Source organism: Talpa occidentalis, unplaced genomic scaffold (assembly GCF_014898055.3).
Source record: "Talpa occidentalis isolate TD23 unplaced genomic scaffold, MPIMG_talOcc4v2.1 talOcc4.2, whole genome shotgun sequence".
NCBI classification, from domain to species: domain Eukaryota; kingdom Metazoa; phylum Chordata; class Mammalia; order Eulipotyphla; family Talpidae; genus Talpa; species Talpa occidentalis.
Genome location: NW_023602073.1, coordinates 17,708,572 through 17,729,397, shown reverse-complemented (window position 1 = coordinate 17,729,397; position 20,826 = coordinate 17,708,572). Strand labels below are relative to the sequence as shown.

The 20,826-nt window shown below is 42.6% G+C and overlaps 1 protein-coding gene and 3 non-coding genes across 4 annotated transcripts; 1 reads left to right on the top strand and 3 right to left on the bottom strand.

Annotated features, from left to right (window-relative positions):
- Nucleotides 1-231: 231 nt before the first annotated feature.
- Nucleotides 232-9,771, bottom strand: HMGN4 (high mobility group nucleosomal binding domain 4). Its single transcript, XM_037519147.2, has 3 exons — nt 9,705-9,771; nt 5,847-5,891; nt 232-1,957 (listed from the first exon to the last, which is right to left on the bottom strand). The coding sequence occupies exon 3, from the start codon at nt 1,874-1,876 to the stop codon at nt 1,604-1,606; it is 273 nt and encodes a 90-aa protein (XP_037375044.1). The 5' UTR covers nt 1,877-1,957; nt 5,847-5,891; nt 9,705-9,771; the 3' UTR covers nt 232-1,603.
- A 316-nt stretch (nt 9,772-10,087) lies between these two features.
- Nucleotides 10,088-10,160, bottom strand: TRNAV-CAC (transfer RNA valine (anticodon CAC)). The gene has a single exon. It is a non-coding gene; the product is annotated as a tRNA-Val (tRNA).
- A 462-nt stretch (nt 10,161-10,622) lies between these two features.
- On the bottom strand, nt 10,623-10,695 carry TRNAR-ACG (transfer RNA arginine (anticodon ACG)). The gene has a single exon. It is a non-coding gene; the product is annotated as a tRNA-Arg (tRNA).
- Nucleotides 10,696-20,362: 9,667 nt separating this feature from the next.
- On the top strand, nt 20,363-20,436 carry TRNAT-AGU (transfer RNA threonine (anticodon AGU)). The gene has a single exon. It is a non-coding gene; the product is annotated as a tRNA-Thr (tRNA).
- The last annotated feature ends 390 nt before the right edge of the window (nt 20,437-20,826 follow it).

Here is a 20,826-nt window from a genome sequence, read left to right as displayed (position 1 = left end):
ACACACACACACACACACACATACACACACACACACACGAGAGAAGAAACGAGCTTCTCTGTATACAAAGAATATTTGGTTGTGTATGTACAGAGCCCTAGAGTACATACAGATAGAGGAATTAATGAGTTTAGCAGGATTGTTGGAAACAGAAATCAACCTAACTTAAAAAAAAAGTAATAACTAAAAATATATCATAAAGTAGCATCAGAAATTGCGAAGTCCCGAGGAAATATTAACAAAAGGCAGCATTTATGGAGAAAATTATAAAACTTTATTGAAAGACATTTAAAAAGCCTAAATAAATGGAGAGCTATAATATGGAGGCCTTAATATTGTAATTAATCTAGAAAGTCAATATAAATCCAATAGAAATTCCAACTTGTTTTTTGTTTGATTTAGAATTTGACTATGTAATTCTAGAAGCTGTATGTAAGAGCAAATGGCTAAGAGCAGCTCAGATGCTCCCCAGGAGGAAAAATTTGGTGATGATGTTAGAAGGGGAGATGGGATTTATCCTGAGATATCCAAACCTTTTTCTAAAGTTGTAGCACTCAGGATTTTATAGTAATGCCACAAGTAAAAGAGATTAACCAATGCGTCAAAATAGACACACACACTTGGTTTATGAAAATGTCAGTGTTACAAATCATTGGGTAGTGAAACTTCAGAAAATGGTGCTGGGATAATCACTTACCCATATGGAAAAAAATATTGTACCTCTATTTCACACTTTTCACAAAAATCAGTTTGGGGAAGACAAAAGGCAAACATGAAAAGCAAAACTACAGAACTTTTACAAGGCAATAAAGAATTTCTTCAGGACTTTGGATAGGAAATGATCTCTCTCACCACCAACTTGTATCCAGTTTTAGAAGACACTTTTCAGAAGCAGTAACTTCCAACAGGATCTCAATGACAATCCTTAACATTTTACAACTTCCAAACTCCCCTTCCCCAAAAGTCAGCAAAGTCTTCTGCTGCAGCTGTTGTGAACAGGGTAAGTTTTCAGCAGGGGTGGACATTTTGCATGAATGTAAGAGCTGCTCATAGGTCAACTCTGATGTGGAGGAAATGAACTAAAAACTGAAGTACCTTAGTGGGATGATTCACAAACTACAAACAGGAATCTTGGCTCTTTTGAACAACACTACCTCAAAGTCACCACTGGAAAGCTTGAGGGCACAGACACAGCTGATTTTAGGGGACCCAACACCACATAATGGGCCTTGGTTTCAGGAAGTCAAGTCTATGTTGATGGCATTGGGAAAAGAGAAGACATGAGTTTGCTTCCTTACACTCTAAGGCTTCTGAGCCAAAGGGGCTGACATGTGTGACTGTCAGAGAAGCTCTTCTGGGAACCAAGACTAACCAACAACAACCATATAAAATCCTGTTTTCCCCCCATTTCAATCCAGCTTCTGAGACATTCTATTAGTGGTATTTGCCCTTTCCACAAATGACGACAACAAAGTGTTCTGTGTGCTAACAATATAACTTAAAAAAAAAAAAAATTCTACATTTTATAAAACTCGATTAAAAAAAAAATAGTATTTCAAACCGCAGAGTCACTATAAGTACGGAGCTATCCAAAAAGCACACTTCACTTGGCGTCTCCGGCGCCTTCTGCTTTCTGTGACTGGGCTGTGGAGGCATCTCTGTTTTTTGCAGGGTTGTTCGCATCCTTGCCACTCTCTGTTTTCCCCTTTCTCCCTTTGGGCGCTTTCTCCCCCTTCTTTGCAGGGGCCTTCTTAGGCCTGGGCTCTGGTTTGGGAGGGGCAGGCTTAGCCGACAGCCGAGCCGATCTCCTCTGAGGCTCATCCTTCACCTTCGCTTTGTCGCCCTTGGCATCTCCTTTTGCCTTCCTTTTCGGCATGGCCGCAGTAGTGCCTGGCAGGGGCTGTACTAGTCCAGAGGGGGCTTCTGTCTTCCCTAATGCTGCTTCTAGAAAGAGTTCCTTAATAAGATACAAAAAGTATGTCATCCATCAAGGGAAAAGACTGACAGATTTGACTATATTAAAATTCCAATCTGACTACATGAAAATCAATAACCTGGGTATAGCAAATAGATAGCATAAAAAGGGGAAAAGGAATAAGCTGGGCAAAGATATTCATAATAACGTTAACTGACAAATGATTAGATTCCAGAAAATATGAAGAATTCCTACAGATCTATGAGCAAAGGGCAAACTGAAATATTTAAAACAATGTGCAAAACTGTTAATAAGAACTTCCTAGAAGTAGCATGAATGGTGAATAAGCACATAAAAATATGCTCAACCCCATTATTAGTATGTGAAATGTACACTATAACCACAGGATAAAACATTTCATAACCATCAAATTGGTAAAAACCAAATTATCTGACAATATCAGGGGCTTGGCAGATGTGGAATAATTGAAACATTTCTACACTGCTGAAGTGTGTACAGAAGTGTATTCACTTTTCTAAGGAGACTTTAGGTGACATTTTTTAAAGCAACTTCAGGTGTTTATCTAGAGGATTTCCTGGATGTGTGACAGAAGACCCCTACAAGAATGTTTATAGCAACTCTGGAATTTGAAAAAAAACTGGCAACTACCTAGTGTCCTTTGCTAGTAGAATAAATGCTTTATGTAAGTATCAGGGGACTATATTCACCAGCAGAAATGAACAGATTACAGCTACATGCAAAAAATAAAAAAAACCACCATGGCTGAACCTCAAGAACATACTGTAGTATAAAAATATGTACAGTGTAGATCCAGTGTAAAGCTAGATGACATGTTTAGGGCACAAGTATGTGGCAAAACGTTTTTTTAATTTTTTTTTTTTTTAGCAAATTACTGGGTTTTTTTAGATTTGTAGTCACATAATTAAAAAAATATATATTACATCATCCTTCATTTTTGTACAATGTTATGATCTCCCTGTGAAATTCCAACCACCAATTCACCCGTGCACCATCACCATAGTTCCTTGTGCTCTTCCTACCCCTGTCCTGATCCCTCTCTTTCCTCCTGCCCTACAGAATGTCTCTGGTTGCCTGTAGATTTTGATTTTTTTCTTTATTATATATATTTTTCCTGATCCCTTATTTGGTTCCTCTACATTCCTCCTATAAACGAAACCATCTGATATTTTTCTTTTTCTTTCCGGCTTATCTTGCTAAGCATAATTCCTTCCAGCACCATCCATGTTGCTGTGAATGGCACGAGTTTATCCTTTTTGACTGCTGAGTAATATTCCATTGTGTACACAGACCATATCTTCTTGATCCAGTCAACTATTTTTTGGGCATTTGGGTTGTTTCCATAGCTTACCTATTGTAAATAGTGCTGCAATAAACAGAAGTGCAGGTGTCCTTTTGAATTAATGTTTCTGTGTCCTTTGGGTAGATACCTAGGAGTGGAATTGCTGGATCATATGGAAGCTCCATTTTTAGCAGTTTGAGGAACCTCCATTGTGGTTGGACCAGTTTGCATTCCCACCAGCAGTGTAGGAGAGTAAAACATTCTTTTTTTTAAAGCAAGGAATAAAATAAAAATCAGGACACCAGTCCCCCTCAGAGGGGTTTGACCAATGGACAGAGGTGGGATTCGGGGATAGTCCAGAGATAAGGGGCTGGGGTGGTGATCACGTCCTTGAACTGGGGAGAGACATGGCTGGTGTCTGTTATTCTCAATATTTTACACGAAAAATTTTATACATTTGCTCAAGAATTAATAAAAAGTACTTTTGAAAAGTGGGTAGCTCAGAGCACAGATTCAGAATAGAAAATGATTTAATCTGGGTAATCTGACCTGGGCCCACGGCCAGCATTCCAAAGCACTGCCTGACTTTTTAAAAGCTTTTAGCAAAAAGTAGTTATTGACACTCTCTAGCCCATCCTTGAAAAGTTTTTTTTGGGGTAATTTGTAACCCCATGTCCTACACAATTTTATATTTTAGGGGAAAAATGATCTAAAATGCCCCAGAGGCTTGGCTGTGATTTTTCCTCCTCTCCGGGACCTCACTTTCTAGATGTAGTAGGTAAACATGGTCATAAATTAAATTTAGATTAGATTTTTATGTTCCTTAGCTAACAAAACAACCACCTGCAAATGGTGCTAAAACATCAAGTTAGTTTTGATGTCTATTTTTCTCCCCATTTCTCATAATGAACAAAATTGCTGGAAACTTTGCACTTCTTCCTTCCTCTCTTCCTGCTTGTGGAATGGAGGGAGAAATGAGACTTGGCATAAAGAAGAGAGAAGAACAAAAGTGCGAGTGTGCCTGGTTGGCTACTATTTCCCTCGGGGAAGGCACATTGGAAGCCAGGAATAAAATTGGACAGGAGATTCAGTTCCTTTCTCAAATTGAACAGCAATTCACTGGAAAGTTTATGTGAAATTATCTGGAGGTTTCTCTTCTCTCAATGACTCTTCCCTTGCCTCTACATATTCTGAATTACTGAGGGGCCAAGAAGTCTCTCTTGCTACCAAGACACACTGCAGTTCTGCTGGTCCAGCTCAACCCACTGGCACTCCAGAAGACATCCTTCCCTAGAATTACATTCATGCTTCATTTTGCTAGGGGGAAAGGATGTTCTGAGCAAATTCCATACAGGCTTTGTGGACTCCACCCCCATGTCATCAAGACACTAGGACCTACAAATCCCATGAGCACCAAAGGGAAGGTTATGAGAACCTGAAGGCAGAGTTAAGCAACTAGGTTCTCAGTTTGAGTATTTAACTGGCCATGTGGCCAGGCGTTGCCCTCTTGGCCACGCTGTGTCATTGGGATTCCAGGTCAGCGGAATGGGTACGATACATTTATAAACTTATCTCTCTCTTTTTCTTCCCGAGTTATTCATTTTCCCATTCCCCTTCCCTTGTAAATAAACCTTTTATTAACCTTTTGTGTGTGCCTGCAGTTTAGCATTAATAAGTCCTCTTTAAGCGCACGGGTGAAGACCCACAGTCAGGTAACCTGTTTGATATTGGGGCTGCTCTGTAACAGTCAGGCACCCAACATGGTTTCCAAGTCACACCCGTGGTTGACCAGCCCAAAGTAACTTTACTTGCGTTGGTCCCCGTAAGCGCACAGCCTATATGGAGTTTGCTCAGGACATCCTTTCTCCCTAACAATGAGTTCAGTTTCCTCTTCCAAATGCACCACTAAAGGAATGTTTGAAAAATTCTTAGAGAGAAAAAATGTTTTTTTAATTCAAATCTGAAAATAATAAAGACAAAGAAATTTTAAAGAAAAGAATTGAGGAGGATGTCAGAGATCACTTAGGTCAAGGTTGGGTATGGTAACTGTGTGTCCAGAAAGGAACAGGCAGGAGAAAGTCTGCCGTTCTTATAACAAAGGAGCCAATGTTGACAGATATTTTCCGGCATAAAAATCACTTGGTCTATAGCAAGGGAAGATGGTTTATGCTTGTTGCCCTAGGATTATTATCAATAATCCTCCCTTTTCCTCTGAGGAACGTGCAAACTTGGACAAGTGAAACACACCCTCGATCCTCTGCATGTATTCCCAGAGGCCTTTTTGTTACCAAGGAATGAGAGGAAACCAAAGGGCTGTTGTTCTAGACCTCACTTTCCTAGAGAATGGACATTCTATACCATTCATTGTCCATCTCATTCCAAAACTGTTTTTAGCCTAGCTCCTGGTGTGAGAATGTCACAGTCTGTTTCCTGTTCTCAGTCTTCTTTACCTTAGATCCCTTCAGTCCACACCAAGCAGGGGGCTGTGATGGCCACATGTCAGAGGCCAAAACACAGTCAGTGACGGTTAAGATAAACACAAGAAAAACAGGCCACTGTCTGGAAGCTTTAGCTGGATATATGAATACCGACAACTTTCTTGAAACTCACCTCAGGAAGCTTATCGGGAGTCCAGCTGACTGACTCTCCAGAGACCTGTAAATGGAGGAGACAGAGACACAAATAACAGAAAAGAGCCAGCAGGATAAAAGGTCATTTCACTTCCATGAGGCTAAGAAGGGTGGAGGAGGGGAATTCTCACCTCATAGTGGGTTGACTTAGCAATTAATTGTTTGAGATGGAGTACAGGGGAGTTTTTAGGGTGATGACACTATTCTGTATGCTACAGTGATGCTGGGTATATGGCATTTGCATTGGTAAAACCTACAGAACTGCATACAAAGAGTGGTCCTTAATTAATAATAATGTATAAATACTGGTTCATCCATTGTAACACATGAAAACTGTTAGGAGAAACTGAGGCAGGGGAAAGGAAGAATATGGGAATTCTCTATGCTTCTGCTCAATTTTTCTATAAGCCAAAACTGCTCTAAAAAAATAGTCTACTAAGGTAAAAAAAAAAAAAACCCCACAAAACCCCAACATTTTGAGAATTAAAGAAGTAATATTTAGATAATAAAATATACAAGTCTAGTATTATAAATATCGCATTGTGCAAGTAAAAACAAAGAAAAATTATTAACTGGTAGATAAATCTTTTAAGTAATTCTCTAAGTTTTGGGAATACAGAGATTAAGACTTTAGATGATATCACCAGGACAAGAAATCATCAAAACAAATACTGAGGTTATTTTCCCAGGACATGGCAATCTTTGACGTTTTAGGAATCTAACAATTCCTCCTTGTTAAAGTAAAACTTCTAAGGACAAATTATATTAATTGAGACCAGAACAAGTTAGTGGAGCCTCTGGATCACTCTTCTTCAAAAAAGGTTTTTTTTCTTCGAAAAAACCTTGACTGAAATTCTTATAAAAGCGCCCAATTTAACCAGACTGCTTACTTCAAAAGGGGAAAAGGTAACCCTTCCTCAGCAGCTCCAGGGTAGAGGGGCCATCTGCTCTCTCCTCTCCTTAAAAACCCCTTGTTAACAAGGAAGACTTGTGGGTTGTTTTTTGTTTGTTTTGTTTTTCATTAGAAAAAGATATATGGGGACCTCTCTGGTGGTGCAGGGGTTAAGATGTAGCTGATGAAGCTATCCACCACTGCAGCAGAGTTCAATCCCGGCCAGGGAGCTACCCACACGGCACAGCAGACCTCTCCTGACTGGCCCGCTGCTCCCCTCAGCAATGTATTTCCGTCAATCTACCTGTTTTGTTCTCTGTCTCTGGTGAATTCTCTTACCCCCCACACCTCTGGCCTGTACCCCAGATCTTGTATGTATAAATAAATAAATCTTTAAAAAAAAAAAAAGATATATGAAGTTTAAATTAACTGGCAGAAATAGATTTTTTTTTAAAAAGGTTAATAATGAAATTAAAAGCAAGTAATGCATTCTCTCTGTAGAAATATGCAAATGATGAATATGATGAGAAAAGGCTAGTGTGTGAAAATTTTCTGAGGTTCACTTCAGGGATTTTCCGAAACTGTCAACAATAATGGACATTAATACATCCATCACTGTCCTTAAAAATAAGTGTTATGGGCTGAATTTTGTCCCTTTCCAACCACATTCACAGATTGAAGTCCTAATCCCCAGTACCTTGAACTTGTGAATGCTGAAGATGGGGTCTTTAAAGAGGTAATTAAGGTGAGCTGAGGTCACATGGATGGGGCCTAGTCCAATAAATACTTTCCTCAAAAGAAGAGATCAGGACTCTGACAACAGAGGAAGGCCCTCATGAGCCTGCAAGACGTGGAGAGAGGCCTCTGAGGATACCACATCTTGGACCTGCAGTCTCCAGAATTGTGACAAAATAAACCTCTGTTGCTTAAGACTTGCAGTCTGTGGTGGTTTGTTATGGAAGCCCTAGCAAACCAACACAGGAGGGAAGAGACCCTGAGTGACCTGTGACACATTTGGATTAGAATCATGTTTTGCCCAGTTTTCAATGTCTTTTTTCCATTTTCCCTCTCTCACCGGAAGTCTGCAGTGCCCATGGACCAAACCCCACCTCATCTAGTATGCACATCCACACATGCCACCAACACCTGCCACGCACGCTTCAGCATCATCCTTTGCTCCCTTGACTGTTACTAAACTGGTTTTCTGGGGTGATGGTTCTAACACACCCCAAAGTCAGAAGGTCTCCCTCTAACAGCCTCTTACTTATGGCAAAATAATGCTTGCAGGGTTAGAACGGGAGTCCTTGGTTACTAACAACCAAGCTTAGGAAGGAGAATAAAGAATATAATAAAAAAACAAAACAAAAGGTCACAGTGTCTGTCTCCAGGGACTATTCTTCTCTACCGTCCAAAGGAAATATCACTCAGGGAAGCAGAGCTTCCATTTGGGGTGAAGAGAGGGAGCTGGAGGAAGGAACATTAAGGGAAAGTGAGAAAGGGCAGAGTGTCTAGAAGGGTAGGGCTGTGGCTGCATCTTGTCAGCAAGCTCTTGGTTTGAAGAGAGTCAGCGATCTGAAACCCTTTGGCTGGGGGGATGCTCTGGCCCAGCTGATTTTACTTCCGGCCCACTGGCATCCCAGAAAATATAAAGGACAATCCTCAAAAGTTCTCCCAGGCCCCTGGGGTCCTTGCCTCCCTCCAGGAGATCACACCCCATTCACTTGCTGGTATTTGAGTGGTGGAGACGTGATTTTATTAATTATTAGAAAACAGGGATCTTTCTTTTTCCTTTTTTATAATTGAGGTAACTTTGGCTTATAACACTGTTTTAGGCGTGCAGATTCACGCTTCTTCCAATGTACGCTGCCACAACAGGCCTACCACCAAGGTACTAACACTCTAGTAACTGTCCACTACAGTCCAGTGGACCCCTTCTATCCTTTGCTCTCCCCTCTGGTCGTCAGATTTTAAAAGAAAACGTCGTAGACAAATTGCTCCTGAGCACATGCCCAAGCTATTATTCTGCTAACAAGGAAACCATAGGCCTTTCAGAGAAGACTTTTAAAAACAAGATAGAGAAAACAGCTCATTAGGTAAGGATTATTTTCCATTCAAACTCAATATTAGCATCCATCATTTAAGTTCATCTGGAGCAAAGTGCCCCGGAGGCTAAGGCTTGGCAACCCTTAGAAATAGTAACAGTGGCAATAATAAGAGCAAGCGCAATCATAATATATCTAAGAAGAGAATCAGACACCTGAGGCTGTGAGGTGGAATAACAGGACTTTTCCCTCCCACAAAAGCCTTGGATTGAAACCTCGCAGGCCTCGTGTGGGATGGCCGAAGCCCAGGGCACAAGTCCTGAGTTTATTTAAACTTGGTGCTGTGGTGGCTTCTCAAGCTTCAAGGCCACCAGCCGGTCCACCTCTTAACTTTGGGATTTTTTTCCCCTTTTCTTTTTGGCGGGGAGAGCACAAGGTCAAAGTGGAGGAAGACGCAGACTTTCGGGGTCCCTTCTGTGGGGCCTTCCCGAAGGTGACTCCTTGTAAACAGAGGAGGGAGGGGGACAGGGTGGAAAGCGGGGTAGCCCCGGCCAGAACGCCCGGCCCGCCCCCGCGACCTCTTCGGGCCACAACCCTGAGGGTTTAATCCCTTTCAACCCTCTCCCCTCCGGCCTTTCCTCTGCCCCGGCGCCGCGGCGGGGGCTTCTCAGCCCAGCAGGGCCGGCGGCCCGCGCCCCACCTCGCGAGGTCGTCCTTCCCGGAGCTTCGCAATCGGGTCCCCGGGAAGCCGCGCGCGCGGTTATCCCGGGGGCGGGACGGCGGGGGCGACGGGCCCAGGCTCCCCGCTGACCGCCGCGCCACTCCCCGGGCCGCGCGTCTCTGCGGGGCGGCGGGGCTCGCCCCATTTTCCAGAGACGCACACTGAGGCCTCGGCCGCACTCACCCGAGCGTCGCCGCCGTCCTCCCTCCCGCGCGGCTGCCCTGCGCTCCCTCCCGCCGGGCCAGCGCGGACCGCGGGGTGGCGAGGAGCCCGGCGCCCGGCGCTGCGAGCAACAGGAAGGCCCGGCGAGGCGAGGATGCGCTTCCGGGGCTGCGGGCGCCCGGCCGCCTCGCGTCGGAGCCGGGGCCGGGCCAGCTCTCCCCTCGCGATACGTGGGTCCTCCTCCGAGGCCGCCCCAGACCCACCCTGAGCAGCGCCACCCCAGCCGCCCGGCCCGGGACGAGCACGAGAAGAAAAGGAGAGGGATGTTTTTATGGAAGTGTGGAAATTAAAAAATATATGTATTTTTGGTCAAGGAATTAAAATGCAGGAAAGAAAAATATATATGTTTCCGCCCGGTTTCGAACCGGGGACCTTTCGCGTGTGAGGCGAACGTGATAACCACTACACTACGGAAACGCCATGCGAGAAGCGCCTCTGAACTGCTAGTTCGCGCTAATAACCACGCCCCGGTTCAGCGACGTCCCTGCAGCGCTGCATGCAGTGCGCATGCGTCTCTGTGCCGTTCTCTCCATGGCTGTACCCGAGCCGCGCTTGGGCGCAGGCCTGACGCCAGATCATTAATCCTTTACTCTGGAAATGACTGAATGGAGACCGAAAGGCTTTAATCCTTACGAATCCCACATTATTATCGCTCAGTCCGAATAACCAAGTTTCTGAATTTCTTCCCCTTTGCTTCAAACCCATCCTCTGTAGGCATGAAGTGGCGAGGCTGGGCGGGACCTGGACCGCAAGACCCTCGCTGTGGTCAAAGGGGCGCCCCCTTGCTCCTAAGACTGCTAGGTATCCTGAACGAATTTTCTAATTCCACTGAGATTCATGGTAGTTGTCAGAAAAGAAGCAAAAGACGAGCGCGCACACCGAGCCAGCCAGGAGTCGAACCTGGAATCTTCTGATCCGTAGTCAGACGCGTTATCCATTGCGCCACTGGCCCCGCACGTGGGAGGTTAGGCGGCAGTCGTGCCTTCATCAGAAAACAGGCTGCGGCTGGGGCCCCTCTGCTGTGTGGGCTTGAACCCCAAAGCCACGATTTCCTGGGTAGCCCAGGCTCAGCGAGTGTAGACACCCTAGCAGCCATTAGGTGTCTACTCTTTTCTCGGGCTGCCTCTGCCCGCTGAAAAATGGCAGTGGGAGGCAACTGGGCACCCTCCCTGCCCGCAGATCAACTCTGCATCCATGAATTTATTCATTGGCCCAACGTTACCGTCACAGGAGCTGCAAATACTACCGTAAAGAAAACAGAGGTGATCTTTGTTCGCAAGGAGATTACATGGCTATGAAGGAGGCAATAATAAGCACTAAAGAAATAAAATAATGGTGATAAGCACTTGGAGGGGACAAACATACACACAAACCTGGGAAAGAGAACAGGAAAGCCTGGCAAGGAAGGTGATGGAGAGAAAAATGTGTGTCTCAGGGAAAGAGTCATGAGGGTCGATCTCCAGGGTAACCGCCTGGAGATAGGAGTGGGCGTGGGAAGCCCCAGAAATATAGAGGCCAGTACTTGAATGGCCAGGGGTAGGCCTGGGGAGATGACCTCGTGCCTTATTGGCCCCTGCAAGGATCGTAGCAAGTAGTCACTGTGCAGGAAAGTGAAAGGCATTGTAGGGTGGCATAATTTTTCTTATCTCCCCTTGAGTCTTTAATTCTTTCTTTATTTCAAGTATTCTAAGCAAGACTCCGTGCTAAGCACCCTCATTGCATGCTGCTCCTACCGAGGACTTACAGAATTTTACACCTTTAAAAGGAACATCTTCAGCGCTGACAAATATGAGTGCTTACCTGTTTGCTTTCGCAGGAAGCAAGTGCTTCCTAATGGTGTGTTTTAGCGTCTGTGTTCTAAAGAATCATTATCACCATGTCTGGTGAGCATTTTAAATTGAAGGCTAAGAAAGAGATAGAGTAAAACTGGCTGACATTGAGAATATACACACAGAGATTAGAGAATATTTGTTTTCAGTTCACAAGGTTACAACAGCCCTTAAGAAAAATACACATTTTCCTGCTGTTTCTACATAAACATTAAGGTAAATCTAGTTTCGAATTCCTCCCAGTTTTATACTATGTATCTCTAAGGAACTTTGGTGATTATGGGCTCCATCACAAAATCATTTGTTTAAAATATAAAAGGAAAAGTATATAAGATTTCAAAAGAAGTCAATTATATGGAAATATGTTATCAAAATGTATGACATAATATTTATGCTCCTTTATTAATGCACTAAATGACAATATCCAACAAGAGGGCTAATAAATACTATAATTTCAAGGCATAAACATAATAAGCATAATTGATACGTTAGGAAAATTGCAATGACTGCAATTTGAGATGAAACTATTTGATTTTCAGTATTGATAAAGTCAAAATTACTGAAATAAGATTGTTTTGTTGCTGACATTCATAATGGAAGGAAATGCAGAGTTTCAGTAACAAATTATCCCATCCAAGTTCACAGACCTCCCTCTCCCCATTAAAAGCAAAAGGAGATTTCTAAAGAGGAGTTTGGAAACAGACTCAGAAATTTTCAGAAATAAAGCAAACTGGGGACTCTCTTGGTTCTATTTTATCCTCATCACATACCCAGCATGGGGAGGCCAGATCCTAGGACATCTCTGGAAGTCACAACTTCCATCATGCAGCTCTAAAATGGGCTTCAGGGCAGTTGGCTGGAGGCCCTGTCCACATTTTCTCTCTTCAATATTTATCTACAAAGACCTCTGTAGCAAAATAAAAAGTGATCCTATCTTATCTGGGCACCAGATGGGCAGACACCAATATTTGCCCTACTCTGGGAAGACAGCCAATTTCCTCATTGTTTTCTTCGTATTAGTCACCGTGTCGGAAAGTAGAGGGCTTTGTAGGGTGAATCATGTACCTGTGAACCACACACAATCCTATTAATCTTAGTAGAACAAAATACACATGACATATCCCCCACGACATCTGACATCAGTGGTCTTACACAGAATGATCACCCCGTCTAAGGGGACCTATAAGAAGCCCCTAATAGTGGGGATGGTGCAGCTCCTGCCAGGGCCCCACGTCCCCTCCAGTGGCTCTGTTGCTAAGGACCTTGTGTGTACATTGCTATTAATCAGTTTTGTGATTAATGGAAGTACCTGCTTTGTTCTTCAGACTCAAATGACCATATCAGTTCAGCGGAACTTAATTGTTTCCACAGCCTCGCAGACCTCCCTCTATGTTGCAGGCTTTGAAGGCTCCTCTTGGCAGCTTCAAATTTCTCTGCCGTGTTTACAGCCTGACATGAGCTGAGGTGTGTATTCTCTTTGTTTATGGATTTTCTACCAAGTCCTCTGAGACTCTGTAGTTTCCAGCTTCCAGTGTTTTCTTCAATGACTGTATCAGTCAGAGACACAGAAATTAAGTCCAGGAAGGAAAAATCAGAAATAGTAGGAGAATATACATACATGTGCATATAAAAATATATATATACACATATTCACTTATATAGGCATATATATGTATGTATATATATATATATGTGTGTATACACACACACATAGAGGAGTTGGGGTGGGTTTACATGATTGTGGAGACTATCTTTAGGGCAACCTACAGTCTAGAAATTCCCAGGCAGAAATTGATGCTGCAATCTTGAGACAATTTCTTCAACAAACCCTCCATTTTGCTCTTAAAACCTTTCAACTGATTGGCTAAGGCCCACCCACTTAACTGAGCACCACCTTCCTGACTTACAGTCATGTGTAACTGTAGATGTTAACCACATATGCAAAATACCTCCACATATAACAACATCTAGATTCATGTTTAACTGACTAGTTGGGAGCTATAGCCTAGCCAACGGGACACATCAAACTAACCATCACAGTGGTGGGCTCTTCTCTGTCTCAGTGCACTGTTCCTTCGGTTTCTTTCCCAGCATCTGGAAAGCCTGTCTGCCATGTTTCTTTGTGTTATTGTCAGCTCTCTGTGACATAGTCATATGCACTTTCTCCAGTTTCAAAAGTGTGGAACAGAGGTAATGTGAGGCCTTACCAGGGTTCTTCCTGGTCAGTGGGTGTGGGTCTGTTAGGCTTAAATGGCCTGCTCAGCCACCATTTTGGTTAAGTGCAGTCTGCCCTCCAATACAAGGTCAAGAACAGCCCGGTCAGTTATATGACTTAAAAGAATGTAATATACCAGACCTTACAAGGCTCCTTTCAAATTAAGAAAGAGCAAGACGCTTGATCACCCTGTGATAATGGCTATACATCATGAGGTATGACCAGGAACACCCTGGGGGGTTTGGGGGGAGCGTTGACTAAAGTGTGACTGTGCACCCCAGAGACTGATCAGTGGATGAAATTGGAACCATGGCCAGGGGTCTGGGGGATGGTTCTGATGACAACACCTGGTCCTCAAGCAGATAAGAAATACCTGGGGAGCAGACTCACACCCCTGAAGTCCTAGATGACATAAGAACATTTTCAGTTTCAGCCATCCTTTTTCTCTTTGTCCTTCTATCACATGTAACTGATGCTGTATGATTACTCCATCAATAAAACGGCCAGGCTCTTGCTCACTGAGCAGCATCCTACTTGTGCAGCCCATTCCACAACTCCTGTTTGTCAGTGCAGTGTTGCCAACACAAAACCTGGCAATTGAGTAGAAGATAGGGTTCACACCCAGATTTCTGGAAATGATTGCTCCAGCTTTCTACTGTCACCTGAGACAAATCTTCTAAGACTTGTCTCAGTTTTCGCCTTCTCCTTAATCTATATGTCCAATCAATCACTAAGCCCTATGGATACTACTTTTTGGGAGTCAGAATGTTATTATCTAACACAAATATTTTTAACAACTACCACTAGGAAGGCTCTGTTTTAGGCACTGGGAAGTAGCAGTAATTAAGAAACTAGCTAAGAACATCTTTGACTTTCCAGAATTTCTGTGCAAATTTTGACAGCAGAGAGCCAAAGGAAAAAACAAAACAGTTATCTTGTGGAATGTCTGCCATAGTTTGGTCAAAGTCATACTAGGTGTGACTGTGCTGTTCAAGATTATATTGATTCTAATCGCACTAATAACATGATGGTTAATCTTATATTAAATAAACAGGCACTTATTTCGTGGAATTTCAGTTGAATTATACAAGTTCATAGGCTTTTAATCTTTTTATAAAAATAAGAAAACTAGCAAAGTCATAGACTTTTATCATGTCTGTCATAGGATGTAAATAAATGCCAATGACTGTCTTACTATGTGACAGAGAATCCTTCAGATATTGATACAATTTAGAAAGACTGAAATGTTGACTTTTAGCATTGTTATTACCATGACAACAGATTTCAAGTAAGAGAGCCAATCATAAATGTAGGTTTCATTGAGGAAGTTACTTTTGCTGTTAAGGTAATAATTTGTAAAGTCTTCAGAGTTTCACAAAAATCCTTTGTTTGAATTATATTCCCAAGGACAGGTTTCTTTTACAGAAAACAAAAGAAGTTGGGAACACTTACAAATACAGACGTTCCCATGACATTATAGAAATTCTTGTGATGACTCTCAATTTGACATGTCATCAAAACAGATCCATGGAATAAATGTTAGGATAAGAAATCTTCTCTCATTGTCCATTATACCCCTGCTCCTTTTCCACCTTACTGCATCCAAACCACCCTCAGCATCAGGCCCCACACCTGCTTTCCTCCAGGACTCACCATCAGAGAGCCAGGCTTCTCCCCATCCTCATGAATGTTGTTCGCTGCAGTGTCACCGTCCTTACCCAGACCCCAATCTGCCTGGTCTCTTACCCTAGCGCTAACCCTCTTGGCCATGCTCCAAATAGTAGCTAGAGGGATCTTCCAAAAGTCTCTCTCCCCTGTTCTAAATCCTTCTATGGCTCCCCAGTGGGTTCTGGAGGAAGCCCAAGTTCTTCATCTTGGCTGGTGGCAGACCACAGCATAGCTATTCCCCACCAGTCTGGCATCTTTCCAGCAGATTCCTGTCTCTAAACTCCTCCTTACACTTTACCTGATGTGTCCTGTAGCGTGAGACAGAAATTCTTTGAGTAAGTCAAGCCAGGCTCTATTAAATAAGTATTTATTAAGCCTCTACTATATGTTAAATGCTGCGATGCAGCAGTAACCAAGGCAAAGATCCCTGTCCTCACAGAAAACAGAACATAAAAAAATATGAAACAAAATGAAATCATAAATTATTGTGTAATTACCATGTGAGGTGGAAATCTCCTCTAATAGTGGTGCTGCTCTCTGGTGGGGTGTAGGGTGGTCTGGGCAGGAAGTTCTGCAGGGGCCCCAAGTCCCACCAGGCTCTGGACCATCTGACCTTAGGTACCCAGGAGCCATGGCAGGGCTTTGCACTAGTAAGGGATCCTCGTTTAATTTTAAAAAGGATTGTTTTATTTCAAACTCACTGGAATAGGCAAAATCAAAAAGACAATAAATTTGGCAAAAATTGGAAACTTTGCCCATTACCAGCACAAATATGAAGTGATGCATGATTTGGAAAATAGTTTGGAGGTTCCCAGAAAACATGGAGATGCCTTATAACCCAGCAGATCCATTCCTGGAGAACTGAAAACAGACATTCACACAAAGACCTGTACACAAATGTTCACACAAGTGTTGTTCATAATTGCCAAAAAGTAGAGAAAAACCAAATATTCATTGATAGATGAATGGATAAAGAGATGTGGTACATCCATTCAATGGAAAATTATTCAGCATGGAAAAGAAATGAAGTACTGACACATGCTACGGCGTGGATAAACCTTAGAAACATTATGCCAAGTGAAAAGCCAGTTATCTGATGGACATGTGGGTTGTTTTAGCTATTGTGAATAAAGCTGCTGTGGATATTTATGTGCACAATTTTGTGTGGACATATATTTTCATTTCTCTTATATAGAATCACCTAACAATGTTTCAGATACCAGAGGCCCATACATATGATGGTGGCCTCTGTGGGCTATCCTGCAGCACCTCCCCCTGCAGTGACCCTTAGGGCTAATGGCTTTCGCCACGGTCCCTAGGTCCGGCTAGGCAAGGAACCAGCATGCAGGGGGAGAACAGCAAAACTCCCTGAAGCAAGGGGAGAACAGCAAACTCCCTGAAGATATAGATAAGACGGAAGCCTGTTGAAAGATAACGACCACCAGGAGCCACTACAGGAATGCTGACCACATGGAACCTTATCTCACCTTCTCAAGGCCCACAAACTTTATTCTAATACAACTGTCTCTCTAAAATCTTTTCTCTTTCTAAAATCTTTTCTCTTTCTCTGTCTAAAAAGGTCATTGGTTTGCTGATTAAAAAAGAACATACGAAATCTAATAACTAGGCTAATTCAAATGAAACGTTACTAAACTCTGTGTATTAATAGAACTGTTAGCTTAATAATTTCTCTGTTGTATGCTTAGCCTTGTTAGTATTAATCTTAATGATAAAAATATTACATTGTGAAAAGTAAAATTCACCCGTGCTAATTAATAGTAATTTAGTGGTAGTGAGTAGTTTAAACAAAAAGTAATCACATAAAATAAAAAGAAAAATTAATAGCCTAACTACTTAGGAATGTGCCTGGGTCCAGATGTAAATCACTGCTCTGTCAATGATAAGCTAAACCTATAAGCAAGCTGATTTCTTCAATGATGTTCGCCATTCCTATGCTTTTAGAAAACATATATATACTGGTCACCAACTCAAAGAAAATTACACTCAGATTTACACTCTTGAAGTGTGTCTTTGTCATTTCTTTCGCTGAATCCCTGACCACCCTGCGCAGTCTCTCAACCCTGAGACAGCCTCATCGTTCACTGCTGTGCTGGTCCACGGCACTATCCCACAAAGCCTCAGTGTGTAGCTGGATATCCATCTAGAACAGGTTTGTGTAATCACAGCCTATTATATTTAGATGACAAATTCACCTAAGGACACATTTCTCAAAATATATCCCCATTGTTTAGGGACAGTATAAACCTGGAAATGGACTTGCTACGTTTTATGGTAACTCATGTTAGAATGTTTGAAGAACTGCCAGGCTGTTTTCCAAAGTGGCTGCACCACTTTACATTCCCACCAGCGGTGTGCAAGGATTTCAAACTCTTGTTATTGTCCGTCCTTTGACAGGAGCCATCCTGGTAGGTGTGAGCATTACCTCCTTGTGGTTTTGGTTTGCATTTCCCTGGAGGCTGATGGTACCAAGCATCTTTCCTCATTACTGGGTCTATTTATTTATTATGTATTATTGTTTTTATTATTTTTGTTAGCTTTTTCCTTGATTCCTATCATTATCTTTGTATAATGCCCCTCTCTGCCAATACAATGTCAGCTCCATCAATGGCAGAAACTATATCTGTTTTCTTTCCATCACTCTGTTCCTAGTATCTAGCCTAGCACCTGGCAGCCTCTGATCATATTTGTGGACTCTAAGTTGATGAATCCCCATTTTAAAGGCAGTGAGATCCTAGAAAATATACACTGGTCTTTGATGTAATTGTACCTGGTTCCTGGCACAGAGTTCCTGAAACCTTTATAATTTCCTAAGTGATATGGACACTAGGAGCAAATGTTTCTAATATTGATCTTTCACCTGGCCCCTGACACAAAGCTCTTAAAACCCTTGCATATTCCTAACTTAAAAGGACCCTCAACATCTTTAGTTCCCTTAAAATGACAGCTAGGTTAGCTCCTGGTGGCAGAGGGCTGGTCCCCAAAAAGGCCATTCCATGACTAGAATTTTCCAGCCCTTTCTCCCATCCTCCAGAAGGGGTCTAGGAATAGATTATAATCTATTATAATCAGTTATATAACTGATCGTATCTATATGAAGAAACCTCCATAAAACTCCATCTTAGGGGATTCAGAGAGTTTCCATGTTCACACTGGGAAGGGCATGCACCCCAGCTCCACCAGGATGGAAACACCTGCCATGGGGACATTCCCAACCTCAATCTATGTATCTCTTCATCTGACTGTTTATTCGTGTCCTTTATCACATCCTTTGATAAACTGGTAAAGGTGAAAAAGAAAGAGAGGGAGGAAGGGAGCAAGTGAGCTCATACGCTTCTCTCCAAAAGGAACTGCAGAAGAGAGGGAGATGATCCTTTATCCCTTTCCAAAATCAAGTTGTTAATTATGAAGTCTGGTTTTAAGGTACAGCTCTGGAATGTTAACATTATAATGTTAACTTTGAAAGTTAATGTTCTAAGCAGAAGTAGGCAGGTGGAACACGATTTTATGGGAAGAATTGGGGTGAAGTATAACTGGAATTTTAATGAACAGTCCTGAAATAAACAACAGAGAACTTGCTTCCTGCAGGTGTTGCTGGCAATAGCAGGCTCCTACACTTGGTGCCCAGCAGAAATCAAACAGCTATTAACTGGAAAAATGTCTCAATGCTACTTAGACAAAAGGTTTGTTAGAAAGTTAAAGTGAGAATTCCAATCCATGAAGCCGCCCAATGTTTTACTCTGTGAGAGCTGTTCCTATACAGACAAGTTTGAATTTAGTTTATATTGGTAAGGACAATGAGTCATTAACTTTAAGAATGTAACCTTGATGGGAGAGGCTTCTAGTTTTAAGTTGTCCTGAACTCTAGCTGATAAGGCAGTGCAGGATTTTTTGGCCTCTTCCTTTCTAAAGATGCACTGAAGGAATGCAAAGGGTGCCCATTAAATCTTTTATCTGGCTCCTTGGTCATCAGTGGGGGTGAAAGGCTGGCTTTACTGGTAGGCATTAGATTTTGCAGAGCTTGTAGGTTGTTTTGTTCTCTTACTATTGGGGGTGTGGAGAGGGGGGTGTCCTCCAGAAACTTTTACAATATATTCCAACTCTAAACTGCAAGTGTTTGAAACAGAGAAAATATTTACTATCTGGAAGACCACCCGCCAGGACGGTGGGAGGTAATAATAGTCAAATACACCACCCTCCTGGAGGAACTAAGGGCTCTTTTATAGGGAATTTTACTTGTAGAAAGCAGGGAAATGATGTATGTGATTTGGGGAAGGGGTTGTGAAAGAGATGTATGTCTGGAGGGAGCCATGGTCAGGGGCAAAGTTTGCTAGATTCCTGCAAAACACTTTGTCCTTATCTTGCAGCTGTAAGTTCCTCGGTCTGTAAATAGAGAAATAGGCTAAGATAAGCGGAGATGATTGAGAGATGTACACAGATTAACCCTGCATGTACTGGGCCAGTGTTGGCCGGGTTTCACAGGGACCAGTCCTGGGGACTGGAAGTGTTTTGGTTACACGATCCTGGGAGATTTTCTTGTGTAAATGTGGCCGGTTCCTTCCTGCCCAGTCTCTCTCCTCCGGCGCCAGATCACATCAGACCAAGAGCTGCTTAATTCCTGCCCTTCCGTGCAGATTTTCGGGAAGACGCCTCCGGGGTTCCCATTGACGCCACATTTCCCTCACTCCACTCTCGCTCAAAGGTAGCGGGGTTTTGTTTTTCTTTTTGTCTTTGTGGGGGGCGAAGTTGAGGTACATTATCAGAGACAAGAGAAACAGTCAGGCTATTTCTGACCCTCAGTAAAGAGAAAATAAAAAAAAAAAAATTGCATGGAGCAAAAGCAAAGATCATTCCTTTTCCTAGTTGAATCCCATGCCAGCTTGTGTGCTGGCTCCGTGGCTTAGCTGGTTAAAGCGCCTGTCTAGTAAACAGGAGATCCTGGGTTCGAATCCCAGCGGGGCCTTTTGTGATTTTTTTTTTATTTTGCCCCCCACCCCCGCCCTCATCTAAGAGGATAGGTGGTCTTAGGGGTGAATTTCCACCATGAAGTTTCACGAGTGTTTTATATGGTTCTGAGGATTAGGACTCTTATTGTCTACAAAAGGAACTAAAGACGAATTTGCTTTTCTTTCAGAAGGCCTATTTTTTACTTGATGTTCTTACATTTTAATTCCATATGCAATATTTAAAAAATATATATAAAAGAAACCAGGGAGCGTGGAAGGCAAAGTCTCTCAATTTAAAGTACAAGCAATGTTACAGTCTCTGGTCTTTCAATATTCTTTCCTGGGGAAGTCCCAAATGGATGTATTCTCACTACCTACAGGCAATGGTTTTAGAAAGGTCACAGTCT